The 19,382-nt window shown below is 32.0% G+C and overlaps 1 protein-coding gene across 1 annotated transcript in view; it reads left to right on the top strand.

The window, feature by feature from the left end:
- The first annotated feature begins 14,331 nt into the window (after positions 1 to 14,331).
- Positions 14,332 to 19,382, top strand: part of LOC129217082 (protein hobbit-like) — a 113,115-nt gene continuing 108,064 nt past the window's right edge. Inside the window, 2 exon segments of the mRNA XM_054851335.1 lie at positions 14,332 to 14,351; positions 16,753 to 16,876. Of these exon segments, the coding sequence (XP_054707310.1) occupies positions 14,332 to 14,351; positions 16,753 to 16,876 (144 nt within the window).

The following is a 19,382-nucleotide window of genomic DNA, read 5'->3' as shown; positions in this document are numbered from 1 at the left end:
TCTTGGAGGCAAATAATAGTGGGAGATAACCAAGAAATAAGGTTTTTCAAATAAATAAAATTTTTTGCCAAACTGCGGCAGTTCCATGATAACAAAAAACAAGTCAGGAAAACGACCAAAAAAAAAGGACACAACCCCCTAATCAGGATTGTGGACCACACCCTCAGCATCCATAGGATCACCATCAAAGGGAAAACCCTCCATATTCTCAGAGTCCGACAGAATAGATCCCGCGTTTGGAAGAATTTTATCACAACTTCTACTTCCCATAATATCTCTGTACTGCATTATCATAGCAATTTCAGAAATATTCAACTTTTCATTCTCTAATGTGATATTGCATTTTGAGCTATATTTAACAATTTGTAGTTCCTCTTTAATATTTTTTATTTCAAGTTTTAGATACACGATTTCTTTTTCTCTATCCTTCAGCTCTTTTTTTAAATTATTAATTATTGCATTTTTATTTTCCTCCTCCTTTTTACCTTCTTTAACCATGTCTGCATACGTTGTGTTTTTTCCTCGTTCATTCCCTTTATTTTCTGAAAATCTTATTAACACAGGGCAATTCTTATTTTCTGCATTGTGGTTGCCTTGGCATCGAAAGCAAGTAGTTAAATTGCCGCAGTTTTCGTGAATCCACAGTCAGCACACCTTACCGTTCCTTTACAATATTTGGCAGGATGCCCTATTTTTTTACAATTTTTACAAATAAGAGGCTTTTCTATGAATTTACTGATTTCATAATTGACCCAACCTATTTTAATTTCAGCTCTGTTTGTGATGCCCAGCTCTTTTACTAGGACCACAGGTATAGGCGTTTCAGCCCCTTTTTTTTTTTTTTTTGAACCGGCGGATGACTTGAGTGACTCTCATACCTCTTTCAGAAAGTTCTTTAGCAATGAAACCCACTGATAGGTCTACATCTATGTTTCTAATAACATATTTCGTACTTATTGCATCCTCTATTAACCTTGTACCGACCTCTATACCTAAGAATAAATTTGTTTCACTAACCTTCTTAATGGTATCAGTACTGCTTGTTGTAACAATAATGTTTCCATTTCTGGTGAAATAAACGTCATCTTCTTTTTTAACTATTTTGCCAATTTCATTATGGAAGTTCATTCCCTTGTTCTTCGGTAATTCTTTATTTATTCCAAAAATGACAATTTTACTTTTAGTTGCTCCATTTCCCAGCGCTGCTTGAATTTTATCCGTTCGAGACAAATTTGCCTCGTAAACATATTCGTTTCTTTTAGTGACTTATCTATCACACTTTCCTCCATGACCCTATCTGGGCCATTTTTTCGTTTATTAGCCATACTTACTCCTCCCCAGAAGGAAACCAAAAACAGATGCTATGCATTACACGCACAGCAGCAAAATATCAAAAATAAAAGCAGGAACAAGCAGAAAGACGAACAGACTATCGAAATTCCCAAAAATGAAGAACTCTACCACCACGCAACACTTCCACGAAAAACCCGTCAACGTTCCAGCATATCGCTTCGTTTTACTGTATTTAAATTATTTGACTAAAAGTAAAGTACAATGCATCGGTAAAGGCTAGTAAAATTCAAAATGCATTCTTATTATTATTTTGTGTCATAGTTGTATAGAGCAAATGAATAATTAAAGTATGAAGTATTTATTTCGATTTCTTTTACTGAAACTTTCTCAACCTTGCAAACGCTGACATTTTATCGCTACAAGTTTTCATATGCTCAACAAAAACTCATTATAAACCGCACATATATCGCATTTAAAACATAAACTTTGCTTGCACTGGGCGCCGCCATGTTTTCTAACTGAGCAAACCACCTCTTTTCAAGAATTTCGCTTCACGAAACTAACCGAGTTACACTTTCTGAACGACCAGTTAGCTAACGCGTTCTATTTTTGAACGCCTCGTTCGGTTGACTCGCTTCACTCGTTAAACGCATTCGACTTTATGAACGCACCCGAAGGAAAGGGGCATAGGCGGATTTAGGCTGTGAATTCTGGGGGTGCAACAATACAGGGGATCAAGGGGGGGGATGCAGCGCTGCCAATGGCGACTAAAGCTACTATTTTGTAAACAAAATCGACTATTTCAGTCAAAATATGGGCAAAAGCGACTATTGTAAAACACGGTGACTACTTTAGTAAGTGACTAAAATAGGTAAAAAAGTTAGGTTTTTTTTTTCCTTTTTTCTCCTGGGAGAAAAAAATTAAAAAAAAAAAGGAAAATTGCTTTCATGTTAACCCCTAGTTACCGGAGGAAAAAAGGAAAAATTTTACCGCGTTTAATTTTTGAAAACATTCGTTTTAAAAAATGGAAAAATGAAATGAAAATATCATTCATGACCAGAAGGGATGTTTATATTTTTGCATAAAGAAAATTTCGTTTTTACCCCGATAGCGATTTTCGTAAAGGTATGGTTTTTATGAGTATGATTTAGTTTTTGCAATCGCAATTTCTGAAAAAAGTTTGGTTCCACCACTACTTTTTATAACTGTTTTTTTTTTTTTTTTTTGTTTTTAATTTCTTGCATTTGCATTATACATTCATTTTTTTTTAAAAACGAGAGCTAATTTTCTTTCGATTGGAAATATCACGAATCGAGCTCTTTATATACAGTCAGTCTAAAACTGTTTACATTGTCTTTAATTAACAGTTAGACAATGAGAAATTACTGTAGAATGTGTCAATACTGCTTTCTCTAGCATTTTTCAGGGTTGGGCTCAAGTTTCGAAAATGTTTTTAAAGTTTTCCTTTTCAAAGGTTATTTAGAGAAAATTTGCCCCATGTAAGTCTTTTCCACTTCATGGCATTAATATAATAAAAATGCTATTTAAATAAAAAAGGAGACTATTTTAGAAGCTATTTTCTGTATTTGGTAACAATTTTGGAGACTATTTTTCATATTAAAGGCAACTAAAGCAACTACTTTTAGCAGTGGAACTCAGTGTCAGTCGTGCGAGAGGGGGAGGGCCTTCTTTCAGAAATTTTTGAAATTCTACAATGAAAATGTTGGTTTTTAGTTAATTTCTGATTTATTTTATTGCACTGTTTAGTAGAATGATGTGTAAGGATTTTATATTGTTTTTGAGGAAGTATATTACAATAGTCATATTTTTTGACTTTATTAGCCATGGTTGTTTCGAAGAAAAATAAAATTGTAATGTTTTACCAATATATACCCAATTGCAGAGTATAAAATTGTTATATAGTGCAACACTGAAAATTAATTAAAGGAATGTTTTTATTTGATTTACGTAATTACTTATTGTTTTTTGTTGTTTTTTTTCAATGGAGAAATACTTCTTAATTCGCGTGGAGCAATTTCTCTCGCACTGGCGATGTGTGGTGACCGGGTCACACAATAAGCTGCCTATTATTTTAGTTTTGGGCTTGCTTTCAAGTAAATTAACTTGCATTGTAGCTGTGAAAAAATATAAGTTATTTTACGAAATTCCCGAGGAGAAATATATATTTTCTCCCGATAAAATATATTTCATTTAAATTTCCTTTGAAAATCAAACCAAAAATGTTGGGGGTGCAGCGCACCCCTTGGCACCCCCGTAAATCCGCCTATGGAAAGGGGTGGTTTGCTCAGTTAGAAAACATGGCGGCGCCCAGTGCATGCAATGTTTATGTTTTAAATGCGATATATGTGTGGTTTATAATGAGTTCAGGGCTCATTTTCCTCCTACTTTTTCCTACTTAAGTAGGATTTGTCGTACTTTTCAGCAAAAATTCCTACTTTTCAGCAAAAAATTCTTACTTCTCCTATTTTTTAGCTTGATTTTCCTTTAGAATTTAACTTGAAATTCCTTCAAAAGACTGAAATTCGTGTGATTTCAAAAAATTTGCATTCAGAAAATGAAAATTTGTTAATTGTAAATTGTTTTATAGATAATATTGAATTTATTCCACAAAGTTATACATGCTTGCAATTTCTTCTGAATTCTACTGCTTATGTTAAGAAAAAACTTTGGTTTTTAAAAAGTATATAGTACAAAAAATCCATCTATATAAGTACAAACTTTTGATAATTTTACTTGATTATGTATGTTATTCTTTTTTTTTTTTTTGTTTGCATGTAATGTTAGTTATTATATTTGAATTTCAGTTTGAACTATAGTCAAAAAAACTGAATCCTCCACAATTTTTTTTTTTTTTTTTGTTTTGTTTCTGTCACGTTTTTGTAAAATTCAAGAGTTTTGTAAATTAGACATAATTTTCAGTATGGAAGAATGAAGTTCAGTTAAATCAGAGAAATAAAAACTTTTTTTGTCAAAACGTTTTAAATTAGAAATTTCATGTTATTTCTGACCTAAAATATTTTGTTGCATACAAAGTACTGAGTGCAATTAGCTCAAACTTTTTGCTTTCTTTAAATAGATAGGTCTTTAGATATAGCAGCATTTAAAGCACAATAAAATGCTGCTAAATGGTTATCATGCACCCAGTACCCCCCTTGCCAGAAACCGAAAAAAATCCTCTTTCCTCAATCAACATTGATTTTGAAGCTGGTGCTTTGCAATAGGATAATAATTCCGCAATGTTTATTATTCAATATTGTTTGAACTTTATTTTGATTGTCCTAAAAATGTTCTGAAATTTAATCTAAATTGAATCATAATTTCTTTGAACGCTCTTGCCGCTGACCTTGGCTCAGGGGCGTCTAGAGTTTTAATTTTTGAATGGCAGAAATTCTGAATTTGGCGAATGATAAACTACAGGTATCAACATATAAATATAACTTATAGTAAAATGATAGTTTAAAAAACTTCAAAAAAAAAAAAAAAAAAAAAAAACACCCTTTTGTAGCAAAATGAATTTTATCATCTAAAGTTTATTTTTTACTTTTCAGTTTATTTTGCTACAAAAGCGTACGTGTTAGCGTATTTTTTTTTTTTTTTAGTTTAGTTTAGTTTTTTAAACTATTATTTTCTTTTTCTTCTTCTTTTTTTCTTTTTTTAGATTAACTTGTTTAACAAAAAAATATTCATTTCAACATTTTTCAAAATCTTTTATATTCATGAACTTTGCCCCCAAAAAAGTGCCTATAGGTCTCGGGCAGCATTGGAAACGAAGTCTCTTGAACTCCAAAAAGAATAATTATACTCCTTAGTGTAATAGCCAAGCTCTAAAAACATTCAACTGTGCCGATAAATTGCCTGTAGAGTAATTGTTTAATCCAGCTAATCCATCTCAGTCATCAATGTATGTGTGCGGAAATCATATTTATATTTGAAAATTTTCGATATATTTTAATAAAAGTATTGTTCGACCATCGTCTGATCAAAAATGAAATGCCAATTGAAGGCTCATCTAAATTTTGGCATCAAATTACTTAAAAACAATTATAACTCATGTTCTAATTACCTTAGAACATTAGAACAAACATTGCCTGATGCAGAAAAATCCAAGGTTTTTGTAGATATTTTCAAATGTATATTTTTTAAATTTTTCTTCTTCACATTGTTGGATTTATGACAAATTTTGATTAAAATTGGAATAAACTAACAATTAATAGTTAATTAATTGATTTGATTATAGAATATTGCATTGTAATCGGGTCTGAGGTTGCATGACAAATTTCAAAAGAATCTGATTGCAGGAAGTGGGCGAAATTTGAGTTGCAAGATTCCGTCACAAGATACATGCATACGTACACGTAAGGTTAATAAAAGTGTGTTGATAAAAAGAGACATTTGGGTATCAAAAAATTGCAGTTATGTCCCAAATTTGTGGGATAAAGAAATTTTTGGAAAACCACAGTGACGTCCCACTGGGGCACTCTTGGCTGAGCTGTACAATAGCATTTTTTGATTAAATTATAGAGGATGGTATCGATAATACATAAAAAGAGTCTTTGAAAACATCTCAAAGTATTCATCCATTTTAAAAGTACAGCAATGTAAAAATCCAAAAAATTCAATAACCTTTGAAGACTTAATATACAAACTTTTCTTGAAATTAAATTTTAAAATAAAGTCTTTTTTTTTTTTCAAAATGCAACTCTTCAGAAATTAAAAAAAATAAATGAAAAATGTATGTATTGAAATGGCATGGATCATAATGGGGTTCATATTTAAATGCAAAAAAAAAGAAAAAAAAGCTTTCCTTGAATGTGTCACCCCTGCACCAATTTCATTGAAACCCTAAATGGTAACATAAATTTTAGTAGAAAGTTGTATTCATTTTACATCGAATGACCCACAAATTCTCGAGTGAAAAAATTCTTGTTGACTTAAAAGACTTTTCTAGAAGTGGTGCAGCAAAAACTATATTTGATTTAATGTTGCTACTGGTGTATTGAACAAAGTCTCAAAAAAAAAAAAAAAAGAAAGAAAGAAATGAAAAAAGAGGAGGGAGTGGGTTCTGAGAAATAGAATAGCATTTGGTTCAAGTATTTATTCTTGGTTCAAGTATTTATTCTTAATCAGGGGTGTCCATCTAGAGGAGTCATGGCGCAGATTGTGTCGTTGAATTTTTAAAAATTTTTTTGGAGGAGGGGGGGGGGTGTTTTTTTAATGGGGTATTTGTTTTTTTTTTGGGGGGGGGCCTCCTATGTAGGTTTTTTTTGTGATATTTAGGTGGTGCACCCTTAGTTTCGCAGGGGGCACCCATGTCTTATTTGTCCTTGCTCAGTGGTATACCTTTACATATTTGTTCGTATTATATGTTCAAGATACTGCCTGTCAACCTTCGATACTGGATAATAATGTTTTTCATATCAAATTCAACTGGTAATACGTAAACTGCTTTGAAACAATAAACTCAAATTTCCTATTGCAGTAGACAAACATTATATTTCTCTCTTTTTTTTTTAAATATATTACTTGCATGCTTTTAGCTAGCATTTTAGAAGTATTTAGTTAAATTTACATATTAGTATTTAAAAAAGGAAATTTACAATTTAAAATTAATAAAATTTTCATTTAAAAGAATAATTTTAGAGGAAATGTAACTGAGCTCTAGGATAAGGCATTTAACTAAGGATGTCACTTTTAAAAATAATAAATTAAAAGAGCAAAGCCTTTTGTACTAACAGTTCTAAAACATTACAAGTTTCCGGGGTCAACAATCTAATATTGCGTCATACGTATTGTACATGTCTTTTGATTCCATGCTTATGAATGATGTTTTATTAGAATTTTAAAAAATGGTAAAATTAAAATAACAAAGCTTTATGCACCAACAGCTTTAAAAAATTGTAAGTTTTACTTATAATTTGAAGTTTTGCAGTCAACAATCTAATATTGCTTCTACATCAGCATTGTGCACGTTTTTTAATTTCATGCTTACGAATGATATTTTGAAAAAAAAAAAAAAAAAAAAAAAAAAAAACTTCAAAGAAATGTAATTTTTAATAACTCGAATAAGAAGTTGAGCTGACCTAAAAAAGTGTATATCGTACTCCAGTTAAATATAATTATGTTTGTATTTTGTTTGTTCATTTATTTATATATTTTGCATGAAAGATATGTACTGGCAAGTTAAAAATATGAAAGGAAGTTTTTCGTGAAAAATATTGTTTAATTACTTTTTAATTGTTTTGAAAATTTCCTATTTTTGCATTAAAATACTGGTCCTACTTTTTCCTACTTTTTGGTAAAAGTGTTCTACTTTTCCTACCTTTTTGCAAAAATATCCTACTTTTTGACCGTCGAAATGCGCTATGACCCCTGCGAGTTTATTGTTGAGCATATGAAGTCTTGTAGCGATAAAACATTAGGGTTTGCAGGGTTAAGAAAATTTCAGTAAAAGAAATCGAAATAAATACTTCATACTTTAATTATTCATTTGCTCTAGACAACTATGACACAAAATAATAATAATAATGCATTTTGAATTTTACTAGCCTTTACCGATGCATTGTACTTTACTTTTAGTCAAATTATTTAAATACACCTTTGCCTATCATTTCTTAACGGGGGGAAAAATGCATCGGAGATCGGAAATTTTAAATCAAAAACACATTTTGCACTTTCCTGTAACTCATCAAGAAATAATTCAAAATTCAAAATACCTTGTTTAAGTCAGGTCATATTTGATTTTATAAAAGTTAGTAAATTTATAGTGAAATGTTTTCTATCCAAAAAGAGTCGGCGTGACTTTTTCTGCATATACCGGGGATACATCAATTTAAGAGTAAACAAGAGACTGTTTTATATAATTTTTTTTTTAGATTTTTTAGAAATTAATAATATTTGCAAACAGTAGGGCAGAAAATAGAATGTGTGGGAACATATTTTTTTTCTTTTTTAAAAAAAAGGACTATTTGTTGTTCTGTGCTAAGAAACGATGATGGAATCTAAAAAAATTATCTTAATTAATATGAAATTTAGTTAAAAGGCATCTGAAAATTTGTTTTCCTCTTTTTATTTTATTCAAAAGAAGAATCCTCTAGTCTTTTTTGAGCAATCACGATTGCTTATTGTTCTCACTTGACAGTATTTGGCGTTTCGATCACCTTTATTTTCCCACCAGCACCCTCTGCCAGCACCACCGTCGCGTCGACCGGCCTCACGATGCTGCTCCTCTTGCGAAAACCGTCTCCAGGTTGCGTCCATATCCTACACATACACGCATATACACACATGCCTACACACACATACACACACTCATGTCTGCGCACAGACACAAACACATACTCCTATACACACTCATGCCTGCACACAGACACAAACACATATGCCTACACACACACACACACGCGCGTACACACGCAGCACTGCATACACAACACTCACGCATACATACATACACACACGCACCCACACACATGCGCCTACACAAACACACACGTGCATTCATACACACAGACGCTCGTGATTGCGAAACACATAATTTGAATTCAAGATGCTAAAAATTCAAATTAATATATATATATATTTTCTTTTCTTTTTACTGCCAAGTTTGTCTCTCTCTCTCTCTCTCTTTTTTTTTTTGCACAATCACGATTGCTTTGACCGCTCTTGGCATTTGGTTCCTTTTTCAGCTTGGACCAGGCACACACAAAGCACCACCGCTCACTGGCCTCTGTAGGCGCGGCTCCGAACACTGCCTCCTGGAATCCGTTTCTCCTGGTCGATGGCGTCCATGTCCTACGCACACATACACACACACGCCTACGTGCACACACACAGGTCTACGCACACACGCAAGCCTACAGATACGCACACGTCTGCACACACACACACAACTATACACACGCAACCGCCCAGGAAGAGGGGCAGACGGGGGACAGGAGCTGTTTCTAGAAACAATAGAATCCAATGAGTAGGGTCCTGTAGCAACTCGTGATTGCGAAAAACATAATTTGAATTCAAAATTTCAGAATTGAAATTAATTATCTTTTTTTTTTAATCACTAACTTCAAAATACATATCTTCCGATAAAGCAATGATCTGCGTCGTCTGCTAACCTAACGTCCGCCATTTTTTATTTTAACTGATTGTTCAAAAAGTGCACACGGGTAACGAAAAACCGAAGAGTATAAGTAGAATATAAGAGTAACCGAAGAGTATAAGAGTAATATAACCGAGAGTTCGTTAAGGCAGTGAGTTTCGTTAGACTTTTTGAATGCACCCACTGTAAGCACTACTGCTCGGTCACGGCGCGGCGGTCCTCTTCCTCTTCTTGTTGTGTTAAGGTGCCAACGCCCACTTGTGGCTCTGCCCATGGTAGATTTCATTAATCTTCTTTTTCATATGTTGGCAACACTTCTTTGTTTTGCTGATTGTTTTTTAAATTTTCGCCAAGTTCTTCGCCAAATTAGAAATTATGTAGGTGAAAAGAAATAATAACAGCGGCGCATAAAAATAGCTTTCATTTTTATTTCGGTACTTTTAATCTAATTTAATTTTCTCAAGTGAAGTTGTCATCGCGAAGGCGGAGCAGGAAGTTGTTGTCAGGGTGATGTTGATATGTACTTCAATAATTTGTTCTCATATTTTACAGTTTTAACTTATATCTCACGTGTGTCATTATATCGTAAACATTAAGCACAATCATAGTGCAAACTATGTCTAATAATCGTGTGAACTTATTCAAAGAAAAATCGTAAATATCAATCCTCGATTTGTCATGGAAACACAAGAGGGTCTTTTCATTTTAGGTGCCTTAATTCTTTTGGGTTTTTTTATTTTGTAGTAAGTATGATTTATCTATACTCAGTAATGTTGTGTTTATGGTTAAATTAAAAAAAAAAAAATGTTATGATACTACCACATTTAGTCATTATCAGTGTTTTAAGAATTTGCTTGCATTTAATTATAGGTCGATAATCTCTTGTAAAGTCGGTAATTTGTGTCCTTTGCTACAATGTTCTTTATATATAAAACACATATATGTAAATAAATATTTGTTTTTGTGTGTAATAATCTATTAATAACACACATACACACACTATATCTATTTTTTAGTATAAATGTATTCTGTAATGAATTTCTTCTATTTGACAATGTATTCTGTCAAGGAAAATATTTGTACAGTCGAATCTCTCCTTTCTAGAATTAACGGGAAATAAAAAAAATCAAAACAAAGGAAGATTCAAAAAAGGCATAAACTGATCCATTGAAATCAAGTCTTAAGGTTAAAAGTCTTCTGCAACTATATGAATGAAAGCAGCTATAAGAATGAAAGTTTGAAAGCAGCCCCATAATTTCCAAGTTTTTCAGGGAAAGAAGGGGAGCAAAGAATACACACTCAACACCTAATACAGAAAAAAGGCTACAAAATGCATTCACATGGTATTTCTAAAATCGCCCCTGAATGGAGAATTGAACTCCCGTAGATGTCCAAATGATGGGCCTATTTAAGTGTATGATCAACTGTAATTAAAGACTTTATTAATTTTATTTACAGTGAATTCTCGTTTCAACAAACTTCAAGGCACCGCAAATATTGATCATTGTAACATGAACTTTGCTGTAATTGAATTCCAGCAATGTAATTGAAATAAAATCAAGACTGAAAATTCATTAAAATATTTTGTTGAAGACAATGCAGCTATTGGTGTAAGAAAGACTTGTTTTCTGTCTGCAAATTATGGTGAATTGATAAAGATTGTTAATGATTAAATATGAAGATAATATATAGCTAAAATTCTGTATCCTATAGGTTTTGCGAAAAATTGTTCAAGAGAAACATGAAAAACATACTGAATTTATGTAAGTTTTGATATAAAGGGCTTCCCGAGATAGTGCAAAAGAAACAAGTTCGACTGTGTTATAGAATTTTATGTTTTCAAATTGTCACTTCTGTCCTCTACCTCATGCACTTATCTTCTGCAAGGATTTTGAACCCATTGTGCAAATTATTTTATAAATGAGGCTATGAGAAGCAAAGGGATGTATAAGTGTTGAAAATAAAAGTTTTTAGATTTCCAATATCAATAAAAGGTTCTCCTCGGTGTTTGTACTAGTATCCCAAGTATATATGCTGTTCAGACTTAGGTGAAATGAAAAGCTTTCTGCGAACCCAAATTCTAACTGGAAAATTTTCTGCAAATAATTATTTTGCTTAATTCTCCCTTAATTTATATTAAAATCAAAGGCAAAAAAAAAAAAAAAAAGAAAAAGCTTTAAAATCTTTTAAAAAATGTTGTGCAGTAACACTTTTCACTACCTGAAGAAAACTGCCTTAACCATTATTTTTTGCCCAATATCAACCACATGATCATTATTGTTATTTTCATTTTATAGTGAAAAAGTTAATGTAGTTCTGATAAAACATGAGCTACCTGCTTTTTACTTGAAGATATTTGATTTTGTAAACAAATCAACAAAAACTACTTATTTGTTTAAAATTAAGTATTTTTGCAAAAATAATTACATATTTTTCTGCATACTATCTGTTAAAAAAGTTTTAAATAAATGAGGTGCAGATTATACGCTGCCGCAGATTATCCTTCCTTTTTTTCTCTCTCTCAACACCAACGCATTGAAATTCAATTTACAAGGAGATTCTCAAATATCCCTTCTGAAGTCTGTAAAGTTGTTTATTTTACATAGCTTGAATTTTCCTCTTATTCGTTTCAGGCTGTGTAAAATAATAAAACATACAGTCATAGAAGAAGCAGTCTCCATTTGCAACCGTTTACTCCTTTGTCTTTAAGTAATTAGTTTACTATGATCAGTAATTTCAATAAGAAATCATTATTTTTAGATTAATTTTGCACAAGATTCGGAAGAGACAAAAATAAAGTGTGGAATTTTTTACTTCCTTTTACAAAAAGGAAGTATTGTATTCGCAAAAAAATTTTCTCTCAAAAATCAACCTTAATTTCCATTTTGCTCACCCCCGAATGAGTGTTACGTTTTTATTAGACTCGACAACATGTGGAAAAGTGCCTAAGAAGGTATAGACACGTGAAATATCCATTTTGACCATTCCCGATTTAGTTACAACAAGTTTTCTTGTGACGTACGTATATATGTCGCATAACTCAAGAACAGTAAGTCCTAGAAAGTTGAAATTTAGTACGTAGACTCCTAGTGGGGTCTAGTTGTGCACCTCCCCTTTTGATTGCATTCAGGTGTTTCTAAGGGGGGTCTTTTGCCTTTTTTTGGGGGAAAATCATTGTTAATTTCGATGTAAACTCAAGTGGTGTTACAATTTGGCGGACACTTGGCGATATATTGCCAGTATTTTGGTCGCCAAGTTTTGTCACCAACTTGGCGACAAATTTGGAGATTTTTTTTTCAAATCTGGTTTCAATTTGACCACTGGTGGTGATATTTAGAGAGTAAACTATTGAATCACATTAAAATTGCCAATAACAGGAAAATGACATTAAATTGAAGTAAAAGGAAATCATGTGAGGCACATATCAGCTGGTTTTTTTTTTTTAAAATTGATGTTAGTAGTTTCAAAAAAAATTCTGTAGAGCCAAAATTTTTCTGCAAACGCGTTCGCGCATTCGTCTATATTATGCAAGACTGGTGCTGTTATAGAGCATTATTTTGAAGGAAAATGTAATGAAAGCCTACCCAAAATCTGAACTTTGAACGTGTTTTACTCAAAACTTTAAAAAATCCACTAACATCCCCTTGCATCTTACTGCCTTAAATGTTATCTGCCAAAAAAAAAAAAAATTATAAACAGAGTTTTAATTGGAAATTGAAAAGTCTATTTTGGAGAAGTTGGGGCACATTGGTAACATTCTAGTTTTCAGTTTGTCTGTTTGCATAGATTTTGGAGATTTATACCTAACTTTGCAAGATGACTTGCAACCCGGCAGTAATAGTGCAGTTAGTTTTCCTAAGTTTATTGACATACAAGACAATATAAAAAAGATTTACTGCACGAAGAGAGGGAAATCATACCCTGGACACCGGTGTGAATTTAGCTCACAGCCTCCGGCTTAGAAGATGAAGCTTCTACCACAGAGCCACAGAAGGTTTCAAGTTTTTATCTCACCAAAAAAGCAACGATTTAGTCTGATTTTTACTATTATTAGTGTTTTCCCTGACCAAAAGGAGGCAGGGTGCTGTCAGATAAAGGGACACTTTAATTCAATGAAAAGAGCAATTTTAACAAGTTTTGTTTAAAAGGGTGATTTTTTCACTTTTTTGCATACTAGATGCATACAAAATCCTAGCATTTTTTGATATTATTATTTTATTTATTTATTTTTTTGAATAAAAAGAAGCTTTTTAATCTTCTATTTAAAAAAATGAGCTCAAAATTGAAAAAAAAAAAAAAAAAAAAAACCGAGCTGATCACAATACTTTCTTTTACATCAATTTAATGTTATTTCCCCATTATTGCAATTTTAATGTGATTAAAGAGTTAACTCTCAAAATGTCACCAACAATGGCCACATTAAAACCAGATTAAAAAAAAAAATTGCCAAATTTGTCGCCAAGTTGGTGACAAAACTTGGCGACCAAGATACTGGCAATATATCGCCAAGTGTCCGCCAAATTGTAACACTACTTAAGTTTACATCAAAATTAACAATGATTTTCCCCCAAAAAGGGGCAAAAGACCCCCTTAGAAACACCTGTTGCAACCAAAAGGGGAGGTGCACAACTAGATCCCACAATAAGTCTATGTACCAAATTTCAACTTTCTAGGACATACCGATCTTGAGTTATGCGACATACATACGCACATACATGTGTACCAGGGGTAATTGTGTTCTGGCATTTTTACCGGATTTCCGGTATTTTCATCTTGATTTCCGGTATCTTTATCTTCGAAAATACCGGAACTCCTATATTTTCAGAAAAACCCACTTTTGTAAAATTTAGGTTGATGTTTAATGAAACACCGAAAGTCCAAACTGAAGACGTTTCGTTTATTATAAAGCGTAAGCTACCGTCATGTTTTTCCGATCTCTATGGTAATTATTGAAGAACAGCTGGGGTGGGAGATGGAATAAAGGCTAGATAAGAAGAGGAAGGAGAGTTACTTGATCTTTTTCTCCTTAATATTTTCCTTTCAAGATGTCTAATAGCGTTTCGCTGTTGCATATCTTAATATGCAGATGATGTAACTAGGGGTGCCCATTTCCCCCGACTGCGATGGCACCCCTCAATTTTACCAAGCCCCCCTTTTCCCTCAAGAATTGCCACCCACTAATAAAAAGACTTAAATTCTTCTTAATTTCTCCAAAAGTTTCTGTGGTATAATCTGCCTCATGATTCCCCCCCCTCCCCGGACACAAACACATGAAAATCCTCTCACTGTAGCTATATTATTAAAATAAATTGCTAAAATAGTTATTCACCAAGATGGCCTATGGCTTTTCTCTGTTGCAGATGCTTATGTAATAGGTTTTGCAGTCTCCCCCCCCCCATAAAGTGTTGAATTTAACGACCTATATGTATCGAAAATATCGATATTTGGCAAGCGATATATTGTGGTGTTAAAATTCGGATATCGCCTAGCCCTATTGCACAGTGATCATAATACATGCTGCCCCTTTTGCCCCAAACATATTTAATTTTGAAAGTTCACTTTTAGTAACTGAATGTAATTAATGGTTAAGGATTCAGATACAGTGGAGGAAAATAAAACTTTCTTTGAAAAATTTTAAGAAATGAGAAAAATGAAAAAAATTTAATTCCCTCCATGCACATGGACGTATTAAGTCCAATTAAAACTTAGAGTTTTAGCCCCAACAAATAATTATGTATATAAATAATGTGTGCATACACATAAAGTGTATATATATGCCCATCAAAACACTTTTTTTTTCTTGGAAAAAAAAACTGAGGTATTTTTTCATGGAGTCACAATCACCCCTGATACGTACATAAAGACGTCACGAGAAAAATCGTTGTAATTAACTCGGGGAAACGTCAAAATGGATATTTCGGGCGTCTATACGTTCTTAGGTACATATGTACGTGTGGTCGGGTCGAAAAAAAAAAAACTCAACATTCATTTTTGGGTGAGCAAAATGGAAATTAAGGCCGATTTTTGAGTGAATTTTTTTTTTTGCGAATACAATACTTCCTTTTTTGTAAAAGGAAGTAAAAAATCAGTTTTACATTCAAATCAATTTCTAGTGGATAAAAAAATTGTGACAGGTGCCTTTCAAGGCTGGACTGTGTGAGTCTTTTGTTTTCTTTTGTGGTGAAGTTTTGTTAAGTCTTCAAAAGGACAAGGAGGGTGCATTGAAAGATCTGAACAAGAGAGTGAGACAAATTGAACAGGAGTTTTTATAGAGCAGGGTGCAGGGCACTACTAAAAATATCTGGGGGGGGGGGGGGGAGACACTATATGATGTTACCAATGTATTCTTCATCAATTAAGATTATTTAAAAAAAATGTTTTGAACATAATTTTTTAAAAATATTTATTTTTAAACAGAGCCATTGGAAATAGACCAAGGTGCCCTATGTCCGGGCTATATTGGTTCACTCAATACAGGAACCTCAGATCTCCTTGTACCAACTTCTGTTACAAAATTGCGAATAAATAAATGTTCCTCTATTATAGCTCAATTATTTGTATTTTGGTTTTAAATGAAAAACAAATTTTTAGGATCCGTCAGCCCTGATATTTTAAATTATAGTATTTGAAAAATATCTGAGATAATGAAAAAAAAATAAAGTAACTACACTCTTTTTTTTTAATGGCAAAATTATAAAATACTTAAGTCCAGGCATATTCTATCACCTTTAACCCATATTTAATTTCACCCTGTATTTATTGCAATAAATTTTGCCAATATTTTGGAATCTCTATATATTTGAATTTATGTTGCAGTCAAATAGCTCTCATCTTCATATTCAATAAAATTGACATTTATGAAAATTCTAAATATTCACAGATCACAAAATTTTTATTAAGATAGAAATGATTGTACAGATATTTATTCAACAGTAACTCATACATCCTAAGGGTGTCCACTACCAATTTACTTGCAAAATGTATGAATGCAGCACACATACTTGTATATTTATAAAAACATATGTAAGTTTCGCCAATTTCTTATTTTATTAGAAATCAATAATATTGAAGAATGGTTGGATGGAAGATCTCTTGGAGTAAATCATTAAAATTATGAGTAATGTTGAAATACATTGTCTGTTAATTACATATGAACTTTTCTATAAACTTTTGAGTAATTAAATCTAATGTAATAATTATTTTATAATGTTATGTTAATAATGCTATTTGTGGTTAATATTTTCTGTGAAAAATCAACCAATGAAATTTTTTACAAATGCTTAAAGGAAGTAATGGTCTTGTGTGTTAATATATTAAGACTCATTAATTTATTTATTTTGCAGTGTACCGATTCATTTGTTGTCCTGGTTTCTTCACAGAAAATATGGAGTCAAGTTAAAGATTGGTAGTTACGGCCTCATGTGCTTCCGTAATATTCAATTACATCTTAGAAATGGATTGAAATTGGTAATCTTCTAACATTTTTTGGAGCATTATTACTATTATTTTTAATATTGTTATTATTATTTGTAAAATTATTAAAATAAAGATGTTTCAATTTCTTAGATTTGAAATGAAACAGTTTGAAGGTCATAATTTTGGGATTAAAATTCATAGTTAAAATAAAGTTGTCCATCTTCTTAGTACATGTTTTTATTTTTCCTTATTCTAGCACTCTGTTCATGAGAGTTGAATTGCTTTGAAAATAATTTTTATGCATCAACAATCCCTTAAAGTTTCTAAAGATAGTTCTTTGTTTTCCTCAAAATATGTAAAAAAATTTTAAATAAGGCAGCCAGAGCTCAATTTGCAAAGTACAGAAAATTAAGGGAAAAAACACTACATCAGTAAGGCTGTAGGCATTTGGAACTTTACTGAAAGCAGTTGTTACTTGAAATGGGTTGAATATTTTGAAGAGAATTTGGCAAATTGCTTCTTAAGGGCAGTCAAAACAAATTAAAAATCCCCACCCCCTCTCTCTCTCTGGGTTTCTAGTAGTCACTCCTTATGTTTGACTTTTTTCAAAATTTTAAATATAAACTTTAAATCTTGTACTAATTTATGTATTGTTATAAATTTGTGTTAATTTATTTATTGTTTTTAAAATTTGTATTCATTTTTTGTTTTTTAATTTGTATTTATTTATCATTATTTGCATGTGCATGGATGATTTCATAAGTCTTTCTTTTGGATTCTCATATTTAAGGTTTTAGCCTTATAAAAGTTGAAAGATGATGGTTTGAAAAAACTAAAAAGAAAGCTTGAATAAGTCACGATGTGGTGATTTAAGGAATTAACCAAACGGGGGAACATTTCGATTTTACTCAGACAAAGCAGATGTCTCATTGGACAGGTCATATCCTACATGAGTTAATCAGTCTTTGTTTTACCTGTTAGAGCCATCGTTAGCTAGAGATGGCACAAAATACGAGAAGAACAACATATTAGACATTAAAAAGGTTTCATTATTATTGTGCATGAAACTACACAATGCTCACAGAGTTGTTACACACTACCACTAACTTATGAAAATAGTGCGACTTGTCCAATGGTAAAATGTCATTGCAAAAGAGTGATAGTACCTGACCTACCCCTCCTCTTTAGTTTTTTTCCTATTGAAGGTATTACATACTGTTTGAAAAACAAGTAGCTGATCATCATTTTAAAATGCATTTATCTTCCTACATTATTCTGAAATATGTCTCTCCAGTAAGTGTTTAACCGTCTAGAGACAATAGCAGTTCATGACACCACTAGCGCAGCCAGAAATACCTTCTAGAGGGGTTTTTTTGGATGAAAAATACCATGTGGAGGGTTTTTTTAAATGAAAAATATCTTCTGGAGGGGGTTTTCAATCAAAAATACATTCTGGGTTTTTTTTTTTTTAAATCAAAAATACCTTCTGAAGGTTTTTTTTTTAAATCAAAAATACCTTCTGAAGGGTTTTTTTGATCAAAACAGAGCCCTTTAATATGCATGAACTACTGCATTAGAATTTGCATTTATGTTAAAACCAATGGCTTTGAGGAGTGTTTTCACCCCCAAAACCTCACCTTCGCTGCACCACTGCATGACACCATCAGTGTGCTTGACACTCTTTTCAGCCTTTTTTAAACCTTTCTAGTTCTACTGTAACCCCTCAGAAGAATTTGCCTTACTTATTAAAAATATTTTATTACTCTTTTAAAACGAGTCAACATGAGCCCATTAGGAAATGATAATGAAAGTAATTTGAAAAGAGAAAACCCTGCAATAGAGTGAAGCTGCGAAAGTTTGACGAGTAAAGTAGTGAGGGACGACTGTAGTTTGCTTGAATTGCAAGTTGTTCAGCAATGTATATCTTCAACAATAACCAGTTTCTAATTGAAGGGTCATCTACAGATTAACTTGAAATTAGTTTTGTAATTCACTCTTGAATTACCTTGGAAAGTTTGAACAAATACTCTCCTAGGCAGAAAACAGGGATTTCCTATCAACATTTAATGCCAATAAGTTTTAGCAGTTTTTTGCCCTCATATTTTTTCAACCTCTTTGCACAGTTGTGTAACTTTTTATGCATACATTTGCACTTCATTACTGGAATTTTAAAATTTGGGTCTTTTTTATATATTTGAATATAAGGAACTACTTAGTATCATAGCAAAAGTATCCACATTCTGAAACAAAATTTTGTGCTTAAAAATGATGATTTGTATGTGTTGCAAGTATAAGCATGGTCACACCTGCAACATGAGCAAATAATTGTTTATATACAAAATATTTTTGCTAGACAGTTGACACTTTATGTAATGGTTTCTTATATTCAAACATGTGAAACATGTGAAAATTATTAAAACTTCCGAATAAAATATAATTATGTATGCACAAATTTACTATGTTATTTATTATATTATTATGTGTCACATCTGACAAAATTTATTAAGAATTTGTGTGAAAATTTTAGCTTAAAATCTAATAAACTAGTTTTCATGGT

The sequence above is a fragment of the Uloborus diversus genome, chromosome 1, assembly GCF_026930045.1.
Source record: "Uloborus diversus isolate 005 chromosome 1, Udiv.v.3.1, whole genome shotgun sequence".
NCBI lineage: Eukaryota > Metazoa > Arthropoda > Arachnida > Araneae > Uloboridae > Uloborus > Uloborus diversus.
Note: the sequence above shows the minus strand (reverse complement) of the source record. Positions and strands in the feature narration are given on the sequence as shown.